Source organism: Ursus americanus, chromosome 3, assembly GCF_024610735.1.
Source record: "Ursus americanus isolate L20-20 chromosome 3, mUrsAme1.1.p, whole genome shotgun sequence".
Classification (NCBI taxonomy): Eukaryota; Metazoa; Chordata; class Mammalia; order Carnivora; family Ursidae; genus Ursus; species Ursus americanus.
The window spans coordinates 57,569,272-57,591,754 of NC_142129.1; the positions used below are offsets into that span (position 1 = coordinate 57,569,272).

The window sequence follows — 22,483 nt, forward strand, 5'->3', positions numbered from 1 at the left end:
GCTGGCTCAGTTGGTGGAGTGTGTGACTCTTGATCTCAGGGTTGTGGACTTAAGCCCCATATTGGGGGAGAGATTACTTAAAAGTAAAATCTTAAAACAAAACAAAACAAAAAGAATGAGGAGGATAAGGAATTGGTAGGTAGCATTGGCATCACTTAAATACAGAATGAGGTTTAAATGATGGTAGTGTCTATGTTCATTTGTTCCAGACAGGTTTATTGAGTGCCTGTGATGTCAGTTCTTCCAAATCAATCCATGAATTTAATGAAGTTCCACTTAAAATGCCAATAGAATTTTTCATGTTTAGTTTAAATAGATCCATTAGAACAAACATGAAAAATAGTTAAGAATTTTTGAAAAAGAAAACTCACAAATGAAAAGTTGTTCTACAAGTTACTAGGGTGCAACAATTAAGACAACATGATACAGTACAAGAATAGACACATACATCAGTGGGACAGAGTGGAGAGCCTGGAAATGGTGCAGATATGTCAAAGAATAGTGTGGAAAGCACTGACTTTAAGTAATGGTATGGGAAGAATTGGGATCCATCCAGGGTAGGTAGGGAGGGTATAACATGAAATAATGACTTCATACCATATACAAACTGAACTCCAGATGACTAAAGGAACAACTGAGAAGTCCTGGAAACATTCTAGAAGAAAACACAGAAGGTTATTTTTGTAAAATTCTAGTGAAGAAGACATTCATGAACAAGACCCAGAGGCAGAAGTGATAAAAGATAGCAGTACACACAAAGTTGTAATTGCTGTATGACAACATATAGGTACCAAGTTGAAAAAAATAAAGCCTGAGAGAACATTTGCCATATACAGGAGCAAAATACATAAATATGTAGAATACAAATAGTGTATAAATCAGTATAGAAAGACAAAATAAGTCATATGCAACACATATTTAAAAATAAATGACACATGAGGAAAAACAAATGACTAATAAATGTGTTGCTAAGATTTTTAAAGTCACTAGGGAAATGCAAATTAAGGCAAGATGTCATTTTCCCCAGTAGGCTTAAACTATAAAGGATTGATAGAATCCAGTGTTAGCAAGAGTTAAAGACAATTTTGGAGGTGAATTTGGCAGCAACTACCAAAATATAAATTTTACATACCCTTCAATAACATAATTCCACTGCTAGGAATCTATTTAATACAAAATGCACTCAAGTGTATGAAGTATTTATACCATCATGTTCATTGCTGCATTAAATTAATTAGCTAAAACTGGGAAACTACACTTAATTGCACAACAGTGGAGAAACAGTTAAGTAAGGTATAATGGTGTACTGGTCCTTGGTTGGCTTTTTCCTTGCATGCATTCCTCCCCTTCTTCTTCCCTGTTCTGTATTGCCTCCAGGCCAGAGACTTCTAGGCTTTTCTTTTAATTGGCTTTGACTCACTTAGGGCAAGTATTGCTGGGAGATTGGTTGGCTGTAAGAAGGGAGTACCCATCATGCTCTTTTCTAATCCTTTTTGCATTGGTTATTGTTTTTGGGGTTTGTTCCATGGCTGATGATCTTATTAGGCCTATTGCAGTTCAGACCTTCCATGTGTGACGCAGTCCCTGAGCAGTATCGACACATCCTCCTTTCTTTTGTCCCTATGGCTTAAAGATGCTAGTGACTTCCTACTGATATTAATCCCTAGATTTCTTCTTTGTTCTCATTTGATTTTTCACCTCTTCCATCATTTCTGTAACTAATTCTTTGTATTAATGTTCTGCTATTTTAAATACTTAAAATGATTTTGTATTCCTGCTTGGAATGTACACATACATACACATACACCTCTGCAGCCAGTAAAAAAAAAAAAAAAAAAAAAAAAAAAAAGTTGTCTAACCACATACTGAGTGGAGCGAACTCCTGATAAGTTGATGACTCCACAATAACTCAGGTTCTGCCGCTTTTCCAGTGCCCACTTCCACAAACAAATGTCAGGTCTTTTTAAAGATGAAGCACCGTACTTATTGTAGTGCTTATATATACATTTCCTAACCATGAAACATGCATGTGTAAAAGTGTAGTACAGTTTTTATTAGGTCTCAATCTTCTTTTTTTTTCCTTCTGGATCATTACAAAGTTTTTGAGTATTGTACCCAAATCCCATTTTTCTCATAAGCTTCATAGTTTTTATTGCACAGCTTTGCAAGCTATACTGATTTTTAGCAGCTTGTATGTCATGTAACAAGCAGAATTGAGAATTCATACACCAAAATGTTAATAGTGTCTCTGGGTAGCAGTTTACTTATTGTTTATCTGTAGTTTCTATTTTTTCCTAAAATAATCATATATTGATAATTCAGTGAAATCTACATAAACATGTTTAAAAGATGAGTTGGTAGCTAAAGGGTGATCCTAGCCATTCTAGGTAAAGGGCTGAGGCTGTTCAGGAAAGTTCCACTCATTCACTGGTGATGCAGTCAAATGCAGTGCCCTCTAATCAACTTATGCTCCTCCTGCAAAACACAGATACAGTTTGCAGGAACATCTTGTCAGCTTCTTCAATCAGAGAGTCCCCATAAGTGCTCAGAAGAATACGGATGTGATTAGTCAAGGTTCCATGAAACATGGTAGATCATATAATAAGCCAAATGCCCCTTAATGGTTTGCAAACATTCAGAAGTTAATACCGTACAAATCCAGAAATCTATAGGTGTGATATAGTCAGTGCTTATGGACTTTGAAGTGTGGTCTTACTGAGACTAGAGCTCCTGTCCTTCCAGGAAATAAGACTCTGTGAGGAAACGACAAACAGAACACAATGTGAATTTCAAAAAAAAAAAAAAAAAAAAGAAAGGAAAGAAAAGAAAAAAGAATTTTCCTTTTGTGATTTGAGTCTTTGTCCACTTTTTCAGAGTGAACTTTCACCTGTTAGCACTTTTTTCTTCCCCTTTCTAAGGCTCTATCATGTTTTCGTTTTGTTTGTCTGTTTTTCTTTTTTTTTAATGTAAAGTTACTCCACCTACAGTCAAACTCCAGTGTTTATCTTTGATTTGGGCATGATTCCTCCCCTTTCCCTCCCTCACGTGTCCTGCACCCACTGAACTCTGAACTCTTTCTTGGTCCCAGTGTTTTCCTGTCTCTCTACACAGAATCTGCTATTGGCTGTGCTCTCCACGGAGCTTTGTTTCTAGCTGTTCTCTGACAAAGGGCTTGTTCTGTGCAGCACAGCTCTCGTCCTCTTTGTTCAGCCTCTGGCTTCAACCACTGAATCACAAATATTCTCCAGCTGGGAATCAGACAAGGGCAGACATGAACCCAGAAGCCCAACAGGATGTTTCAGTTTCCCAGGGAATTCGCATGATGTTTTACATGATGAAGCCCAATGAAACGTCATTCCAAACCCTGGAAGAGGTGCCTGATTATGTAAAGCAGGTGAGACTATCTGGGAAGAGGCTACTGTTGCTTTTGTCTTAATAAGAAGTACGTTAAACACATCCTGGGGTTTTGTTCACTTTCGTTCTTCAAATTATTAAATTCTAATAAAAATAATTCAGCTTTATAAAGGCATGGAGCAACATTAGAATTTCTACTTGAATTGAATTTCCGTAAAATATCAGTAACCAGTTTTCTCTTGTTAAAGTCCTCTCCTTGGATATGTCACTGCAGAATATGATAAAATGTTGTACAAAGTTTTCCTAGACACGGTAGTGTTACAAATTTAGTTGTCAGAAGCTCAGTGTCAAATGGTTATATGACATCAGTAAAATTTGTAACAATTTTGGTTTTAAAGGGCAAACCACCTCCCAGGAAACTATTTCCTCTTTAATTTGGTAGAGTAGTTCTGCAGAATGGATATAGAGTTGACCGAGTCCAACTCTGACTTCCTAAGTTTGAACTTGAACCAAGTTTTCTTTGAAATTCTGTAATGTTCAGAGGCACTTTTTACTTCTGGTTCCTGGCTATGATTGGAAGTGGAAATATCCAGAATTAGAACTTGAATACCTAAGTTCCCCACCCTGTCAAAGTTATTCCTCTAACACTTACTAGTTCAGACCAGAAATAAGGGGAAAAAAATGACATCAGAGAATACATTCTTGGGAGTTCAGTTTAGAAAACTTCAGAACTCACAACCAGCTTCCAAGTGAGTGAAACCCATAACTTTTTCAGGATTTGATATTATTCCTTTCTGAGTTTTTTAAGGAGAAAAATGTGGTACTTACATCTTCATAAATCATTATCTTTTGCATTTTAACATCAAACTTTCTTCAGTATTTGTCATCCATAGTGGAGCCTAAAAGCACTTATAGCACAAAACTAAATCTGAGTGAATAAAACTTCAATGATGTTTTAAATACACATTTTGAATGATCATATTCTCTGAAATACTTGGAAGAAAATGCTTTGTTCCTACAGTTTCAATATTGTCATTTCTGTAATTCTAATATGAAAAACTAGAAATATGTGTATCCTAACTGAAGCCTTTTAGAGAGGGTCTGTCTTAGTCATGGAGATAATAGACTTCTGATCATTGTGCTTTTTTTAAATTTTTTTTTTTTTTTTTTTTTTTTTTTTAGCTAACTTGAAACCCATCCCTCCTAAGCTTATTATTTTCTTGGCAGAATTATCATGGTTACATCTATGGTCGTATTTCATTTCCAAATTGGATGATAGATTTTGAGCACCTGTTTAGTATATGTTCTAAATAATCAGATTTCTTTGCCTGTTGGGAGGAAATGATCCTCTAGGATAAGTATATACCTTCTGCTATGAGATGTCACTCTGGGCCTCCTACTTCTGGAATGACTAACCAGGAAATGTGGAAGAATTACATACCAAGCAGAATAGCATCTTTTTTGTGCCATTTCCTTTCCAGGCAACTCCATTTTTCATTTCCTTAATACTTCTTGAACTGGTCGTCAGCTGGATTCTCAAAGGGAAGCCACCAGGTCGTTTGGATGATGCATTAACATCAATATCAGCTGGCATTTTTTCGCGGCTTCCAAGGTGAGTTAGTTGTTAGCCACACTTAGTGAATAAACTGAAATTCTCTAAATAAGATGGAAAAGGACCCACTGTATGGGGAGTTAATCTGTTTTCACATATACGCATATACCCCCAAAGTTACTGTCCAGTTACTGTCATTATTTAAATTTTTGATATTTCATTTTTAAAGATATTGCTATAAATGTTATTTATCTTGATTACTGAGTTTGTTGCTTCCCCCTTAAATTTTGTGCCCAAGGTGTTTCACTTGCCCTACCCTAGTCCCAACCCTGAGGTATAATCTAGTTATCTACTGGAAAATTAATTTTGCCTCCACCAAATTCACATGCTGTGCAATCTGGGGTACAGATACTCTCTAGTAAAGATCACAGAAAGCTTTCAATTACTCCGTGGTCTCCCAAGTGGTCTCTAGTCCTGTTACTAGTGCTACCTCATTTTCAGCCAAACATTTCCATAATGTGGATCTGGTGAAAATTCTTCACAGGTTCCATATTGCCTAAGGAGAATGTTTGAATTTTTTTCCTGATCTGTAGAATTTCCTGATTTGTCTATCTACCCTTACTTTTGCTCCCTTCATTCCCTTCCCCCTTTGCTCTACCATTTGCCATTACCCAGATGTCACACATGCTTCCCTCTGCTTGGAAAGCCATTCATGTGGCTAACTCTGATTCATTTCTTAAGTCTAAGTATAGACTTCTCTTGAAGAGTCATACTGTTAAGTGAATCTTCTCTGTCCTCCAGCCTTGCTTTAGGCATCACTTCACTATGGTTCCGTGGAATCTTATGCTTGCGCTGGATACAGAATTGTCACATGGCATTATCTCATCTATTTTTTTCCCCCAGTCTTTCCTGATAAAAAAAAAAATTAATATTTTTATAGTGTTATGTTGATGATAAGATTAGATGATGAAGAACCAAACAGTAAACAATAAATGACCCACTACTTTTAAGAAAGAGTAAATTATAATGTAGGCAGAGGAGGAAGCAATGCATGGGAGGCTCTTCAGTACATGAAGATTTACCAAAGGGGTAGAGAGTGAGGGAAGATTCCCTTAGAACTATGTGCTCTGCATTGCTGATCAATGTTCTCATTCCTACTTCCCACCCATTGCTTCTTTTACTGTTTTGAGAGCTTTACTTCTGACTGGTGCTCATTGCATTAGAATGTTTCTATGAACCACCCAGTGGGAAACCAAGGTGGATTTTTTTTAAATAAAAACTTAAAGATATCAGAGAAAAGGTAGAATAATTTCATACAGTTGCATAAAATTGCTTAAATAGGAAGTAAACCTAAAAGTAAAATTTTGTTCATAAATGTTACTATGGAAAAGTAGGCTAATGGGTATAAAATAATAATAGTAATGATTCTGATAATCATCATAATAATGACTCTGAAAATCTACTCGTATGGTTGCACATTGCTGTCAGAATCAAAGGATAAGGGGTGCCTGGGTGGCTCAGTCTTTAAGCATCTGCCTTCTGCTCAGGTCATGATCCCAGGGTCCTGGGATCGAGCCCCGCATCGGGCTCCCTGCTCAGCGGGAAGCCTGCTTCTCCCTCTCCCACTCCCCCTGCTTGTGTTCCCTCTCTCGCTGTCTCTCTGTCAAATAAATAAATAAAGTCTTAAAAAAAAAAAGAATCAGGATAATATCCCAAGTTATTTACAGTTAATTCCCTTATACAGTGTAAGAGTTTATAATTATACATAATTTCCTCTATTTCATGTCTCCCTTAAACAGAATTGAGCTAGAAATACATTCAGCATACTGAAAAGATATGTAGATTTGATTATTGGAAAATACCCAGTTGGTTACTGTAGTTTATTCTGAGGAAGTTAAGTGTATAAGTTCATTGAAATCGGACAATTGAAAAACGGTAAGGATAGCTTGATAATTGAGAGGTTCCCCGCAGGTGCAATTAGGGATCATGTATTTTGTTGAGTTGGAATGAATTTATTAAGAACTCAAGGAGACATCAAGCTGAATGAATGCTTCAACATTACTTTTACTTCTTCAAGTTGGACTTTGGTCACAAGTGGAATAAGATTACTCTCTTATCATAACATGATAACTACTAGAAATAGAAACTGCATCCTTAGTACTATATGCTATATTTCTGCTCAGCAGTGTGATAAAAAGAGTACAGAGTTTTAACAGGTACACAAGAATCAAATATATATATGTTTGGTAAAAACAGACCCCCAACTCAAAAGGGAGATGTGGAGGAGAGAGGGAGAGGGAGAGAAAGAAAGAGAGAAGAGAGGGAAGGAGAGAGGGAGAGAAAGCAAGAGACCAAAACAAAGCTGTCCTTCAGGAATGGAACATGCAGTCCTTTCCTTCACAGCCCACTCCCCCAGCACTCCTTAAGCTGACACAAGCTGTTCACCCTGGTGCCCTTTGAAAGAAGTTGTGAACTTGAATGTGGAGCATATTTTTCCATAGTTGTATTTTGAACAGGAACAGCAAATCGCTTGTTGTTGTTGTTGTTGTTGTTCTTATAGGTGTGGCCAGCAATTCTAAATTATGAAATATGGATAATTTTGTAAGTTTTGCAAGGATTTTATCTTTTATAACCTTTTACCTAAAACATTTCAACAAAGCAAATTATCTGAAAAATAAATTTAAAAATATTTTCATTTATTTTGTTCCTGTTAAGCCTCCCCCCACCCCGCCCCCCACACAGGCGCGCACGCACAGAGAAGGAAAGCTGATCCGCGGGATCCACTGCACTCAATCCCCTTTCAGCGAAAGACAGGAAGGGGGATTTAACAGAAACTCTTAAAACAATATTTCAGCATCAGGGGGAATCCTCGTGCAAATCATTAACAGCTGAAGTTTAGATTAACACGGCATTGATCATATCCTCTCCAAGGGATTAATTTCATTTTCTACACCAGCAACAGGGGCTTGCCACAGCCTTAAAATATAGAATTGTGAGAAAAATGGTACTATACCATTTGTTAATCTGCTTGTGAGGAATTACACTTTGGATAATTCCAAGTAGGCATGTGGCCTCTGACAAAAGAAGTTGTGGAAATCAAAGTGAAACCATGAACATATTTTTCCACTTTGCCATTCATGTAATGGAAATGCTGTATGCAGACTTTGAGGAAAAACAATGTTTGTTTGAGGATCTCAGTTTCATTATTACATAAAATTCAAAGTATCTTGAAGATTAGTAGCATACTTAGCATATTGATAGAAAAGATACATACTGTGTCTTTCAAATATTTATGTAAGGGAAAATATTAATCATAGACAAGATTATATCTTGTTTATAAGCCTGTCAGACAGACCGTGATGTGTAATAAAAGTCCATCTGTCCTAAGAAACAGATTCTGGGCAGACCTGCATCTGTTTTGCTCTTCTGGAATCTAGTAGGCGGACTCTTCCTCATTAGAATCTAGTTCTGAAGTTATAGGCAGATATTTTTATTTATCATAGTTAAATACATTGTAGCATATGTAGATAATCTGCCTTTCTATCAATTACTTGCATATGTGACTATAAAAATTACACTTAACCAAATACTAAATCTACTTTTTAAAAAAATCTATCTAAAACTTGTGAAATATCCTGCTACTGACTTAAATGCTAATGAGTGAAAAATAATCACATCTCTTTTTTTTTTCCTCCTTATTTAAGCAGAACTCAATTTCCAATTCTTCATTAGAAAACCAGGACCTCAATTTGTTACTTCCTTCCAATGTTTCTGCTTCCATAAATTGCATCCTCCCCAGAGAAATTTTATTCCCGATATAAATATCTACAGTATGTTTGTTTTTAATGGGTTCATTTAGTCTGTTGAAACAGCAGATTATAAATCAAATTGCAATAGGTTGAGGGATAATTTAAGTAGGTAAATTTTCAAATAAGTTGGGGACACTCCACTTTTAATACATATGGGTCATTGCCAATTTTTACTATGGAGCTAGCTCCACAATGTTCAACCATACATATGCACCGTTTTACTGGCCATGACTGCCACGGAATTTTCCATTCCTGACAAGAAAGTTTCAATTCATTAAAAAAAAAAAAAATTAAAGAGGAGGAAATTAAACTTCTTTAAAATACTTTGACTCCTTGGGGTGGGATTGGAGAATAAAGGAAAATTGTATACTGAGTTTTTATACTAGACCATAGTATCAGAGGCAGTACTGCTTTTGGTGATCTCAGACTACTAACAAACAAATCAGTGTCTGTCATTTTGGATGAGGACTTTAATAAATAGTTATTCATTGTCCAAAATAAGAGATCAATGCATTTCTATAATGTTAATAATGATATTTTATTACTAATATTAATATATTTTTTATTAATGTAACTTTTTATTAACACTCCAGGTGAAGAAAATACATTTTTAAAACTTGCTGGTTTGTTAATTATATTTGCTAGGGAGAATACTTAATTCCCTCTTAACTTTTACCTCAAACTTTGTAAATAGACTTTGTTGTTAATTGTGGAACTTCAGAGATTGCTATTAGACTAACCTTCCCTAAGGATGCAAGCAAGCTTCCTTGTACTTATTCAATAGAGAAATGGAATTGCTTCAAGTAATTTACTTCTTGAAAAGAAAAGAATGTAGCAAATTTGCTTCTTCCAAATTTACCATGCTGTGTTTATAAAGGTCTGTGGGTTTTGTGGTTGTTATAAAAAGAAATTAAGTGATTGCTTCATCAATGTAATGTCATTTCACAGTAAGAAATAACAGTACAGATGTCATCTGTCTTTAGGACGTAGAGGTTGTATTACGTATTCTGTTAATACTGAACGAAAATCAATATTCCACTAGATGGAGCAAAAGTGGCAGTAGCTTTACAGATAGGGCAAGTTCCTGGACTAAGTTTAAGAAATTTTGAAATAAATAAGCAACAAAATTTCTTTTAAAAAATCAGTATGTAATAGTCCAACTATATTCATTGATAACTTCTGGAAGCTTGTAAGGATATTTAGAACGATCCCATTCAAATATTGGTTTATTTTCTGATTTATAAGAGAGGATTATTAGAAACAAAAATGTCCTATTGATTTTCTTCAGTTTTGCATTATCTGGCCAAATCAGACAGTACACACAGCTCTAATGACAGTGATGAAATAGTATAAATTGGCAGATATCTGTGAGTACTGAGTACAAAATTCCACTTCGAAAGTCTCTTTGAAATTTTAAGTTTAGAATAAGGGCATTACATCAAATGTCACTTGATGAATGATTAGAGCATGGGAGTATTTGAGAGTTAGAGCATTTTAGGGTCCTTTTAGCCTAATTTTCTCACATCTTAAATTAGCCCTGAGATGCTGCAAGGTGGACAGTGTGTCCAATGTTACCATTCTGCTTTTGGCGATGGGCACATTCAAACTGAGATGACTTTGAGAACTGATAGCTTTGTAATTCTCAATCTCCAATGAATATTTATTCCAATGCACTGATCATTTTTAAGTCTCAACTTTATAAATTAACTTCATCTTTTTAAAAATTCACAATAAGTCTGGGAATCGCAATTCAGTACCTCGCGAGATTTTACAGCAACTAAACATTGACAGGACAATTTTCTAGTTTTGAGAGGAATGTTATAAAAAGTGCTGCCTTTCATTTACCAAAGACATACCTCAGATGCAAGAGAAAGTAACTATTTGGGGAGAAATTATGAAGAAAAAAGACAATGGGAGGAAAGCCTCTATAAATGGAGGTTGTTGATTAGAGGATTCTCATGTCTCCTTATATTTAGAACATTTTCTTCATCTTGTATTCAAAGTTATTGAGTAAAAAGGGCCTAGTATTTGGTTATACAACGCCCCTCTGCCTCCCAAAATTTCATCTCCACATGATAAAGTAAGCTCACTACATTCATACATATTACATATGTGTCTTCCCGCAGGGTGGAGTTAAGAGAGTTGAAGTCTGAATTCCACAGTGCAGAGCCATATGCTGGGGGTCAGGGCTGGGAGAGGACGGAGGAATTGGGAAGAAAAAGAGGAAGGAGCTTTGGTTTATGATTCAGGGTCTGGTGGGAACAGTTTTGAAAATGTAGGTGCTATTTCCTGCAATCAAGGGCTTTCCAGAGCTTGATAATCATTTCCCAGCTGTATCCCTTCGCTGAATTGTTTTTAGTTGTGGGTACTACATGGCTGTTTTTTCCCATTTATGATGGAAGAGGATCATATTCATCTTGCTGATAGAAAGCAGGGAATTTAACTCCCATAGCTTTTCCCCTCTTTCCCTTTGCTTTGGGGAAGGTTTGGCTTCTTACTAAAGTGTGAAAAAAAAGTCTTGACTGTAGTATGTCAGGCATATTTCAGCTCGATTTGTGTCAACCCTAATAAATAAGTTGACAGAGTAATAAATTGGGTGTCTGCTCAAGACCTGGCACCTGTACAGGAAATAAAAGAGTATTTCAAATGCAGGCAGGTTCTCTTTGTTTTGTAAGTGGAAATTTTCCAGGGACCCTCTTTATTTTATTGAAGTCTTAGTATCTTTAAAGCCTATTTCAATTGTCCATGGAACTGACAAAGGAGATTGCACCTTTTAAAAAAAGATTCTGAATGGATGGAACATTGATGAGAGAGGTGATTATGTTTGCCTTGTTCACCAGTGTGTCCTCTCAGTCTCGTGTTGTACCTGGCACCTCGCAGGCTCTTAACTTGACTTTATTGAATGATACAGTGAATCCATAAATGGATCTGCTTTAACAGCAGGTACTAAAGCTTATGTAAAAAGCTATAGATTATTTCAACTTTCTGTTGCTTAGTTTTAACTTTTTTTCTTTCTCGATCAATCTTTTTTAGGGTTATTGAGTGGGGCAATTTTGTCCCTCAAGAGATATTTGAACATTTGGTTGTCATAACTGGGCTGCAGGGCTGTGCTACCAGTACCTAGTAAATAGAGATTCAGGGGTGCACCTGGGTGGTTCAGTCAGTTAAGCATCTGACTGCTGGTTTCGGCTCAGGTCATAATCTCAGGTCGTGGGATTGAGCCCTGCACTGGGTTCCATGCTCAGTGAGGACTCTCCTTGGAATTCTCTCTCCTCCTCTCCCTCTGCCCCTCCCCACTCTCCCTCTTTCTCTCTACTTCTCTCTCTCAAAAATAAATAAATAAATCTTTTTTTTTTTTTAAGATTTTATTTATTTATTCGACAGGATAGAGACAGCCAGCGAGAGAGGACACACAAGCAGGGGGAGTGGGAGAGGAAGAAGCAGGCTCACAGCGGAGGAGCCTGATGTGGGGCTCGATCCCATAACGCCGGGATCACGCCCTGAGCCGAAGGCAGACGCCTAACCGCTGTGTCACTCAGGCGCCCCCAAAATAAATAAATAAATCTTAAAAAAAAATTAGAGACCCAGGGATGTTGCTAGACATTCTACAATTCATAGGACAGGCCCTCACAACAAAGAATTATATGTCCCAAATAGGAATAATACCAAGGTGTAGAATCCCTGTTTTTTTTTTGAAATTGTTAGATTGAACCAAATAAAATCAATATTATTCACTTTTTTTACCTAAAAGTTGAATTTTATATGGTTAATCCTCTATTAATGGATATGAGGGAGCAATTTTAAGATTTCATAATTTGAGTAACTGTTTCCATGGAACAGTCACCAGCAACAAAGAACTATCTTGAATAAATGTCAGCAGTGACACTGTTAAGAAGCCCTTGCCTAAATATATAAAAGTTGCCAACCAAGCTCACATACTTTAAGATAAAATTTGTTGCTGGGGTGCCTGGGTGGCTCACTTGGTTAAGCGTCTGCTTTTGGCTCAGGTCATGATCCTGGAGTCCTGGGATTAAGTTCCACATCAGGCGCGCTACTCAGTGGGGAGCCTGCTTCTCCCTCTCCCTCTGCCTGCCACTCCCCCTGCTTGTGCTCTGTCAAATAAATAAATGAAATCTTTAAAAAAAAAAAAAGGTAAAATTTGTTCTATTCTCCACCTTGATAAGTGTTGTGTATTAGTTTGTCATGATTGAAGATCTGCTTTTTTAAGGCTCAAGTGAAGTTGCTTTGATCTAAGGGTAAATTTCTTGACATTGAGGAAGCCTTGTCAGGACAATGTCATCATAATTGCTGTGCCGCTGAGTGCTTTCAATATAAATATATAATATAATGGACATTTAAACTTAAAATATCGAGAATTTGTGAGGACTTAAAGAAAACATTCAGCCTGGGCAAGACTACTTGCTGACCTAAATTGCTCACTGAAGACCGTGGGACATTAGCGCCTGCCATGGCAAGGCTACTCTTTGCTGGCAGTGGTGGAAACTGTGCAGCGGCCCCATGAAAGAAGTCATCTTGCCCACCAACACTGGTGCCTTTGTTCCGCCAGCCCTGTGCTCTAGCAACAGGGACTTTCAATTTGTGCTGGCAGCTAGACATCAGCTCTTGGTTGGCTCAGCTAATTCTTCCAAGAACCAACCCATAGAAAGAGTTCACTAAATCTGGACTTTATTTCTTCCATCTCCTCTTTGCCTAAAACAATAGTGTAATTAATCTGTCACTGGTTTGGAGTTTTTATTTCTTTATTGACTTATTAAGAGGCATGATCCTGTATGCTACTGGCTTGTGAAATATTATTATTATAAATTATAATATCCACAGTAAACCTGCCTTAAATAAATTATTAGCAAAGACTGTCGCTGAGCATAATTTGCCATGAACAAAATAATAAATAACATGGATAACAAATTGGATGACAGGTTTTACATTTTGAGTTTTTGGATTCCTCGGAGTTCCAGAACAGTGTGGGGACCCCTGGCCCACAGCCTGTTCTATCTTATGACAGACCTCAAACACTTGTACGTGAACATCCCAGAATGCTTGTCCTAGTTCTGTCTGCATATCTAAAAACAGTCACTCTGGATTGCCTTGTCATGTCTAGTAGTTTACACACTGCATAGGTTGGCTTTCTGGAGGACTGGACCAGGAAAGAGGCCCATGCAGGGCCTACAAGCAGCTCAGAGCCATTTTGATAGGGATTCTGAAATATCCAGGGCATGGCCTGGGCTGTGACAGGAGTTCTGCATAGGCAGTTTCCTTTACACTCAGGGACAAAACTGCTCTTTCTAGCTCTTTCTATACAATTATTGGAGAAGATCATTGAGAGGATGTATCCACCGGATGACCCTCTAACCGGACTCAGGCAATCAGAGACTCCTTACCTTTTCCCCTGTCCTTGAAATGTATATTCTGCTGCTATTCCCATACTAGCAGCTGTTTTAAGGATGAAGCCTTCAGAGAGTAAGGTGTTGAGATCATCTGGACTGATTTTGTGACTAGCAGGCAGGTACAGAGATCTATTTATCTTGAGGATGCCCAAGACAAGCTTTCTATGTAAGTTTCTTTGCTTATTAAAACTACCACCCACCATTCTGGAGTGGTTTGCCTCTTTCCTTGGTTTCTCCTCGCCGTCCACATAGAGGGGCCAGTTTAAGAATTAACAATAATATCAAATTGAAAATTGGGTTTTAAAATCTGATAAAGTACAGTCCTTTTCAAAAATGTAGGCATTTGACATTTCTATTCATTATTTGTATTAATGCTGTTGTGAAATAACCTGGTGTTTTATGTTACAGATTAATAACTTGAAGCATTCAAAATAGGAGACAATTTTAACATTATTAAATCATAGTTACAGTCATATCATAAGATCAAAAGTAGATTAAAAATAAAGGCCCCATCTTCAAAAGACTCAGTTACATGCTAATTCAAAGATGCTCACTGTGTAGAGAGAAATACTATTAAAATGGTGAATTTTAATAATATACTAATTTGAGCTTCTTCTTCAGCTTTTATTTAAAATTAGAATGTTTAACAATTTCCTCATTTGTTCATGGTTTGTAAATGAATCTTTATTAAATAGAATAATTATTTTACATATTAATGATAAATATAAAAGAAAAAAACCACTCAACCAAATTTATAGAAGTGATAAAGGAATTATTATCTTTAGTTTCAGCTTAAATTTGATCACAGATAATTTCAAGAAAAAGTGCTACGCTTAATAAAATTGAAGTATATGATGTATTTTTTGGAAAGTTCTTGAAATAATGATGTATAGAAACAAGGTAGCATAGGTGGCAAGGCATATTCTGGTGTCTGGGTTTTAAAACCAATTGTTTCTTTTAACTAGTTTTTGAAAAAAAAAAATTTAAAGATTTTATATATTTATTCGACAGAGATAGAGACAGCCAGCGAGAGAGGGAACACAAGCAGGGGGAGTGGGAGAGGAAGAAGCAGGCTCATAGCGGAGGAGCCTGATATGGGGCTCGATCCCATAACGCCGGGATCATGCCCTGAGCCGAAGGCAGACGCTTAACCGCTGTGCCACCCAGGCGCCCCTGAAAAAATTTTTTTTAAGGTTTAGTTTATTTGAGAGCAAGTGCATGAGAGAAAGCATGAGCAGTGGGGAGAGGCAGAGAGAGAGGGAGAAGCAGACCCCTCTGAGGAGGGAGCCCAACATGGGGCTCAATCCCAGGACTTTGGGATCATGACCTGAGCTCAAGGCAGACGCTTAACCAACTGAGCCACCCAGGCACCCCTAAAAAATTTGTTTTAAAATAGATGTCTAGTTGACATACAGAATCTAGTGATTCTGTAGTTCTGTACATTTTGCAGTACCCACCGTGATAAGTGTAGTTACCATCTGTCTCCATACACAGTTATTACAGTATTATTGACTGTATTTCCTATGCTGTAATGTTCATCCCCCTGACTTATTTATTATAACTAGAAGTTTGTACCTCTCAATACCCTTCAACTATTTCACCCATTCCCCCAACCACTGCTGCTGGCAAACACTAGTTTGTTTTCCGTGTTTATAAATCTTTTTTTGTTTTTGTTTTTGTTTGTTTATTTTGTTTTTTAGATTCCACATGTAAGTGAAATCATGTAGTATATGTCTTTCTCTATCTAATTTATTTCATTAAGCATTGTCCCCTCTAGGTCCATCTGTGTTGTTCCAAATGGCAAGATCTCATTCTTTTTATGATGTTGTAATATTCCATTGTATATATTTACCACATCTTTTTTTTTTTTTTTTAAGATTTTATTTGAGAGAGAGAGAGCAGAGCAAGAGAGAGAAAGAGCACAAATGGGGTGGGGAGGGGTGGAGGAAGAGGGAGAACCAAACTACCCATTAAGCAGGGAGCCCGGTGGGCTCAGTTCCAGGACCCTGGGATTATGACCTGACCTGAAGGCAGACGCTTAACCAACTGAGCCACCCAGGTGCCCCTATTTACTATGTCATGTTTATCCTTTCATCTGTTGATGGCACTTGGGTTGTTTCTGTATCTCGTCTATTGAAAGTAAAGCTGCAATAAACAAAGGGATACATATATCTTTTCAGATTTTTTTTTTTGTTTTCTTTGGTGAGTACCCAGCAGTGGACTTACTAGATCATCATGGCATTTCTATTTTTAATTTTTTGAGGAAACTCCATACTGTTCTTTATAGTGGCTGCGCCAATTTACATTCCCGCCAACAGTACACGAAGGTTCCCTTTTCTCCATATCCTCGCCAACACCTGTTGTTTCTTGTCTTCTCAATAGTAGCACCCTGAGGGATGCCTGGGTGGCTCAGTTGGTTAAGCATCTGCCTCTTGCTCAGGTCATGATCCCAGGGTCCTGGGATTGAGTTCCACATTGGGCTCCTTGCTCATCAGGGAGCCTGCTTCTCCCTCTGCCTGCAGCTCCCCCTGCTTGTGCTCTCTCTCTCTCTCTTTCTGACAAATAAATTAATAAAATCTTTTTTAAAAAAATAGCACTCTGGTGTAATGTGATACCTATTGTGGTAACTAGGTTTTTATACTTTATTTCTAGGAAAACATTATTCCCTTATATCTTGAGAGTTGTAATTTATATTACTACAAGAATTATTGAAATGCTATGAGAATCCAATTTGTGATCCTAACTGTAACATCTAAAAACATTAAAGTATGTGTATATGTGTGTGTGCAAAAGAGAGAAAGAGGGAATAGAGAGAAATAAAGAGAATAGTCAGTCAGAAGCAGCTTTAATCTAAAGGCAAGTTTTATGGGATTAACATATTTTAAGGCAGTAGGCGTTTCTGCAGTCCCCTTTAAACTTTATACCTTTTATACTTCCTTTAAAATCACCCTTATTGTGTTCTTCGTTAAGATTTGGAAATGAAAGTTACAGAAAGTAAGTTGTAGTTTTGTCATATTTATGTTGTATGGGTTCCATGGAAGTATTTTAAGAGACATTAAAAAAGTAATGTCATCCTAAGTTCCATGAAATTGGGAGTGTAAATAGCTGGCATCCATGATAACTATGAGGAAAAAGGAAACACCATGTGAAACTGAGCCTTTTAAAAGGTATGATAGAACAGTGAGAAAAAAAGAAGAGAGAAAGAATTTTATTTTTATATATGAATACCCTAATTTTTAAACGTTACCTAAAATGTTTTAGCATAATTTAACGTTTAAAATGTGGTATAATCACTGTGAATTTTATCTTTCCAGCTTGTTTTCTAGGAGCATCGAACTGACCACTTACATTTATATCTGGGAGAACTACAGGCTCATCAGTTTGCCTTGGCATTCTCCATGGACTTGGTATTTAACTTTCTTAGGAGTTGATTTTGGCTACTACTGGTTCCATCGCATGGCACATGGTAAGTTGCAAATCAAGGTTTTATTGATAATTTATGTTGAATTGTGTTTTGCTCAAAGTGGGTATTCAGTAAGTATTGAATGAATGAATAAACAAATAACATGGCTTATTTTATACATATAAAGGTTAATGATGGAAGTTTAGTTTGAAATTTAAATGGAAACAATCTGGTCATTTTTGAAAAAAAGTGAAATTATTAGAGATACATTTTTCACACCTTTTGTACCTAACTTGTAAAAAAAGTTGAGGAAGTGATGGGTGTAGCATTACTCTGTAATACACTGCCTTCCATTTTTCTTATTATGACATGCTTGGTAGAGTCTACAGACTCTCACACATAATATTAGACTTCACATCACAATTATCAGTGGTCATTCAGAAGAGCTCTGGAATCCTAGGTAATGAGTGCTGTCATACATAAGCTTCATTCAAGTTCTTGGCAGTAATTCCACATTGCAAATGAAAATGCAATCATCTAGGCACTAACCATAATGCATTTTAGTATTACCTTAGTTTTACTGAATTTCTCATCTAATACAAAGCCCTCTTACTGCACTGGTTCACTGAATTTGCTTTTTGGGATTCTTGGCTATACTTTCCAGAGAAATGTTTTGTTATGAAAAGGGAAATGCAAGAACGGGAAACAGTCTAAACCTCTGTAGGGCTAAGTAGAGGTTAGAGAACGATTGTAAAGGTAAGGTGAGCAAGTGGTCTCTATGGAGGAAGAAGGCATGCAAAAGCATTTCTGAAGGGAAATGGGGAAAGTGCTAATTTTGAAAACCTCCAGAAGAGTAGAACTGAGCATTTCAGTGGGTGGTTGAGTTGAGTGGGTGGGGAGGAAGGAAGGAAGAGGACGAAACCTGGAATAATAATAAAAAGTCGATGGGAGATGGCAAGAAGAGACCTGAGATCAGGGTGAATAACCGAGCAATGTGTGTAGGAGTACAGTGACCAAACATTCTTCCCAAGCAAGGGTCAAAGAAATATGAGCAACACAGGCAAACATTAGGCTTAAGGCAGCGAAATTTTAAATGCAGCATTATTTTTGTTAAGTACTTTAAACATGTACATATAATGGAACTATAAAGAATGCTAATTCGTTAAAACAATTTAAAGGGAACATAGAAACTAGAAAAAGTTATTTATTTTGTGTGTGATAACCTTTGTCTTGGAAAATAATAGGTCACCTCTGACATCATTTCCTTGAGTATAAATGCAAGAGGATACTCCCAAATTGAACATGACTAGGAATAAAATATAGTCATGTAGTAAACTTTGTATTTTATTTCAAAATAGTAGTTTTCTCCATAAAATAAACCCATTGGCAAGCTTCCTCATTTTCTATGCAGCAAATGGGTAATGCAGAAAGCATTTACATTGTATTACCTAATTTCAGGAGCCTTCTAATATCACACTGTCCTGTACAGATGTGTTTGTGTAGGAAATCTGCAAATTCGCTTAATCTTTAAAAGCCCATTATAACAGGAAACAAAGAACCAACAAAAATATTACCAAATATAAAACTTTTAAAAATATGTTGATTGTTAAGTGCTCTCAGTTAGGGAAGAGCAATAAAGTAAAATAATATATTAAATACATGGAATCAAGGCTGTTTAAAGTATGCTTCCCATTAGAAAATTTTGAACCAAATCCAGGGGAGGCAGGCATTAAAAAATCTGAAAACCTTCTGGAAAAACACTCACTGGCTTCAGGCTATGAAGTCTAATCTAAGTTCAAAGACTTTTGACTTGTGAGGGAAAGCTTATAGGAAAAAAATAAATTAGTAGTTGAATGTGTCACCTTCAATATGATAGCTGACTTTTAAATTTTATGTGATAATAATGTAAAATATTAAAATGGATTTTCAGAAATCTAGAAGCACACAGGAATAAGAAAAACTTATAATATCAAATTTCTTGAGCCTCTTGGGTTACTGAGATCATACTGATCAATTAGTCAAATTTATTTAACTAAGAAGTTTGATAACTTCTAAAATTCTAATGTTGTCCTAAAATACAATAAGAAAAAAAAGCTCTCTTTTCCTACTTAATGTGTTACTTTCCTTTCACTACTCACCATAAAATAATAAATTAAAAATGCATTCCATATTTGTTGATATGTTGAATGCTATCAGTTTTGAAGAAATAATATATACTTTTTATTTTTACCTATATGTAAACTGTTTCTTTAGTAGACCAAATTACTTTTAGGGTTTTGTTGTTGTTTTGTTGTTATTTGTTTGGTTTGCATAAATGTAGAATTTTCTCACATTAAGGATGTGGAAAAGAATTTATTCTCAAAAACTTGAATTCAATTTCTATTCCTGTACAAAAGAACAGAAGGATATTGAGTCTCTTACGTTATCTATATTTCATTCCCTTTTCTCTGGAATAATGAGAAATGAATTGCTAATTATCATCCACTTACAGAAAAAGAAGAGTAGCACAATAATTTCTGTAGAGTGCCTTGACATCTTTAGAAAGAAATGTAGAATGACAAAATTAAATAGGTCTTAAATTAAAAGTAGCTTCTGGCACGCTTAGTCTTCAGTACAAAAGGATGCATTATTTTTCTTTGCCTTTCCTGTTAGTTATACTAAACACGTAAAAAATGGAGTAAAGGTTTTCAAGGGAACACGTAAATGTAAATGATTACTACTTAGCGAGAGCAGGAATGAGCCTTCCAGAGTGCTAGTCATGGACTTTATCTTGTCTTGTGTGGTAGCTACTTGAGTGCATGTACTTGTAAGAAATATGTTGAGTTGCATACTTAAAATTTACATACTTTATCTATAGTTCAAAAAAAGTTAAATTAGTAAACAATCCCACCAATAGGATTTCTTAGTGAATATTTCACTAATATTTATTAGCAAATAGTTTGAAGTCAAAATGATATAATGGTTAACCCAATTTAGAAATAAGAACCAAGAAATTATTATTTGTGACTGTAAGCATGAACACTTACCAGAGGTGGATCCTACAGACATTTCTCCTCTGCAAGTTCGTTTGATGTTAGACTTTGTCAATTTAAAAGATTGGAGGGATACTACAAAGCCAGAAAAGCAGGGGCTTTGTTCCATTTTCCAGAGTGCTGTTTTTCATGTGGCGCTTAGCAGGTTGGTGCCCAGGGATCTTGATAGTTTTCACCCCATGGTTTAGTTAATAGACTATAACTTTTGGTAAGATCCTCTGCCCTCTGGGGGACCACATCAGAGGACTGCCTGCAATGTACTCCCTCTGGGGTCTGTACACTCTAGCAAGTCTTTCTGTCTCCACCAGAGTTCCTGTGGTAGCCACAGCCTCTCCAAAGATGTCTGACTTAGGCTTGGTGGTTGGCGGGGGAAGGGTGGGTGGTGGTGGTGGAAGGATTTCCTAAATTTATACATGCCTGCTTTGTTCATTCTCTCTTAGCTCCATAGGCAATAACTGTGTTCGTAGGTGCTACTTCTGTAACACTGAACTACTCCCTGTGTTCCCTGTTTTAGTAGTTAATTCCTTTTTTATCAATTAATAATTCCTTATATTAACTTTTTCTTTTTCATATTACTGGTGGGTTTTATCTCCTGATTGGACTCTGACTGATAAAGCCCACCTCCCCACATATTATATAGGGTTGTAAATTGAAGTTCACCCTGACTATACCTTTAATATCCCATTCTGAGGCATTGATTACACATTTAGACTATAATATGACTTAGTTCATTTCTGAAATAAAGATGTTCATCTGTAAAATTGTTATAATAATCTATAAAATCCCCTCAAACTCTCATTCTTTTACTCAGCAAGTAAACTGTATAGTTTGGTTTCTGTTTATCTCTTTTTCTATCTAAACAAGGTGACTGATCATAATTTTATTCATTCCTACAATTTTAATTGTGATTAAGTGGGCCTCTGTAGATGGCTTATTAAACTTCAGGTTTTTTTTTTCATTGCTTTCTGACTTTTAACAGGGGTTAAATTTAGACCATCTCCACTTCCACCACTGTTTAAATAAAATAAGCAGATGTATTGATTAAAAATAATTTTATTTTCTGATAGTGAGGACTGTGGTCTCTATTGAAGAACAGGTGACTTAAATTCAGCTACATTTGTGTTTCTTTTTTAAAACATACCAGAACATAGCTAGTTTTTTTGTAGCTCTTTGCTATATATTATATTTCACTCTTCATTTTAAAAACACAGTGTGATTTTATTTGTATTGGATCACTGAGGGTGATGCCCAATGTGCATTGGCCTAAATTACAGTACTTGCTATCACCTCTTCCCATGATTTCTTACTTTCTGTCAGTCCTTGGAGTCATCATTCAGAACATCCGTGAGGGGAGCCTTGGAATTCCCATTAACTTAACCTAAGACCTCCAGTTTCTCATCATTACTTTCTACTAAAAAACACGTCACCTATATCAACCATTTTCCTCTGAGTTCATTTTAATAAAAGAAGCAGTCTTCTGTCTGATACTAAACATTTGTCCATAGGAGCACTTAAAATGTGTATGTACTGAAAAAGTTACCATTATTTCCCCTCAGAAAGACCCATTTGAAGGAGCCTTTCTCTTAGAAATAGCTTATTTTTATCACCGGCAGTTGTGGTCACCCTTAAAGCCATGGTCTGAATTTCCTTTGGTGTACTTAGATTCTGTATGTAGGTGATGTATGAAAAGCACATTTGAAACAAAGATTTGGGCCCTCATCCAGGTGCTGAAAGTATGGATGCATTGAGATATCAAACAGGCAAGTCATATACTTGATAATAAAGAATAAGAACTTCAGGAATCTCCATCAGCCTATTTTTGAACATTGATAATAAAGTGTGGAAATATTTCTTAGAAATATTTCCAGGAATAGTTGGGAGCATTTGAGGATGTTGGTGGTAGTTTTTTCCAGGGATTAAAAAAGCTG

At 36.3% G+C, this 22,483-nt stretch overlaps 1 protein-coding gene across 2 annotated transcripts in view; it reads left to right on the forward strand.

The window, feature by feature from the left end:
• The first annotated feature begins 3,111 nt into the window (after nt 1-3,111).
• AGMO (alkylglycerol monooxygenase) overlaps nt 3,112-22,483 on the forward strand; it is a 345,788-nt gene continuing 326,416 nt past the window's right edge. For both annotated transcript variants that reach the window (XM_087861006.1, XM_087861008.1), the window contains exons 1-3: nt 3,112-3,394; nt 4,836-4,966; nt 17,435-17,586. In XM_087861006.1, coding sequence (XP_087717132.1) covers nt 3,272-3,394; nt 4,836-4,966; nt 17,435-17,586 — 406 coding nt within the window. In that variant the 5' untranslated portion in view covers nt 3,112-3,271. The remainder of the gene's footprint in view (nt 3,395-4,835; nt 4,967-17,434; nt 17,587-22,483) is intronic.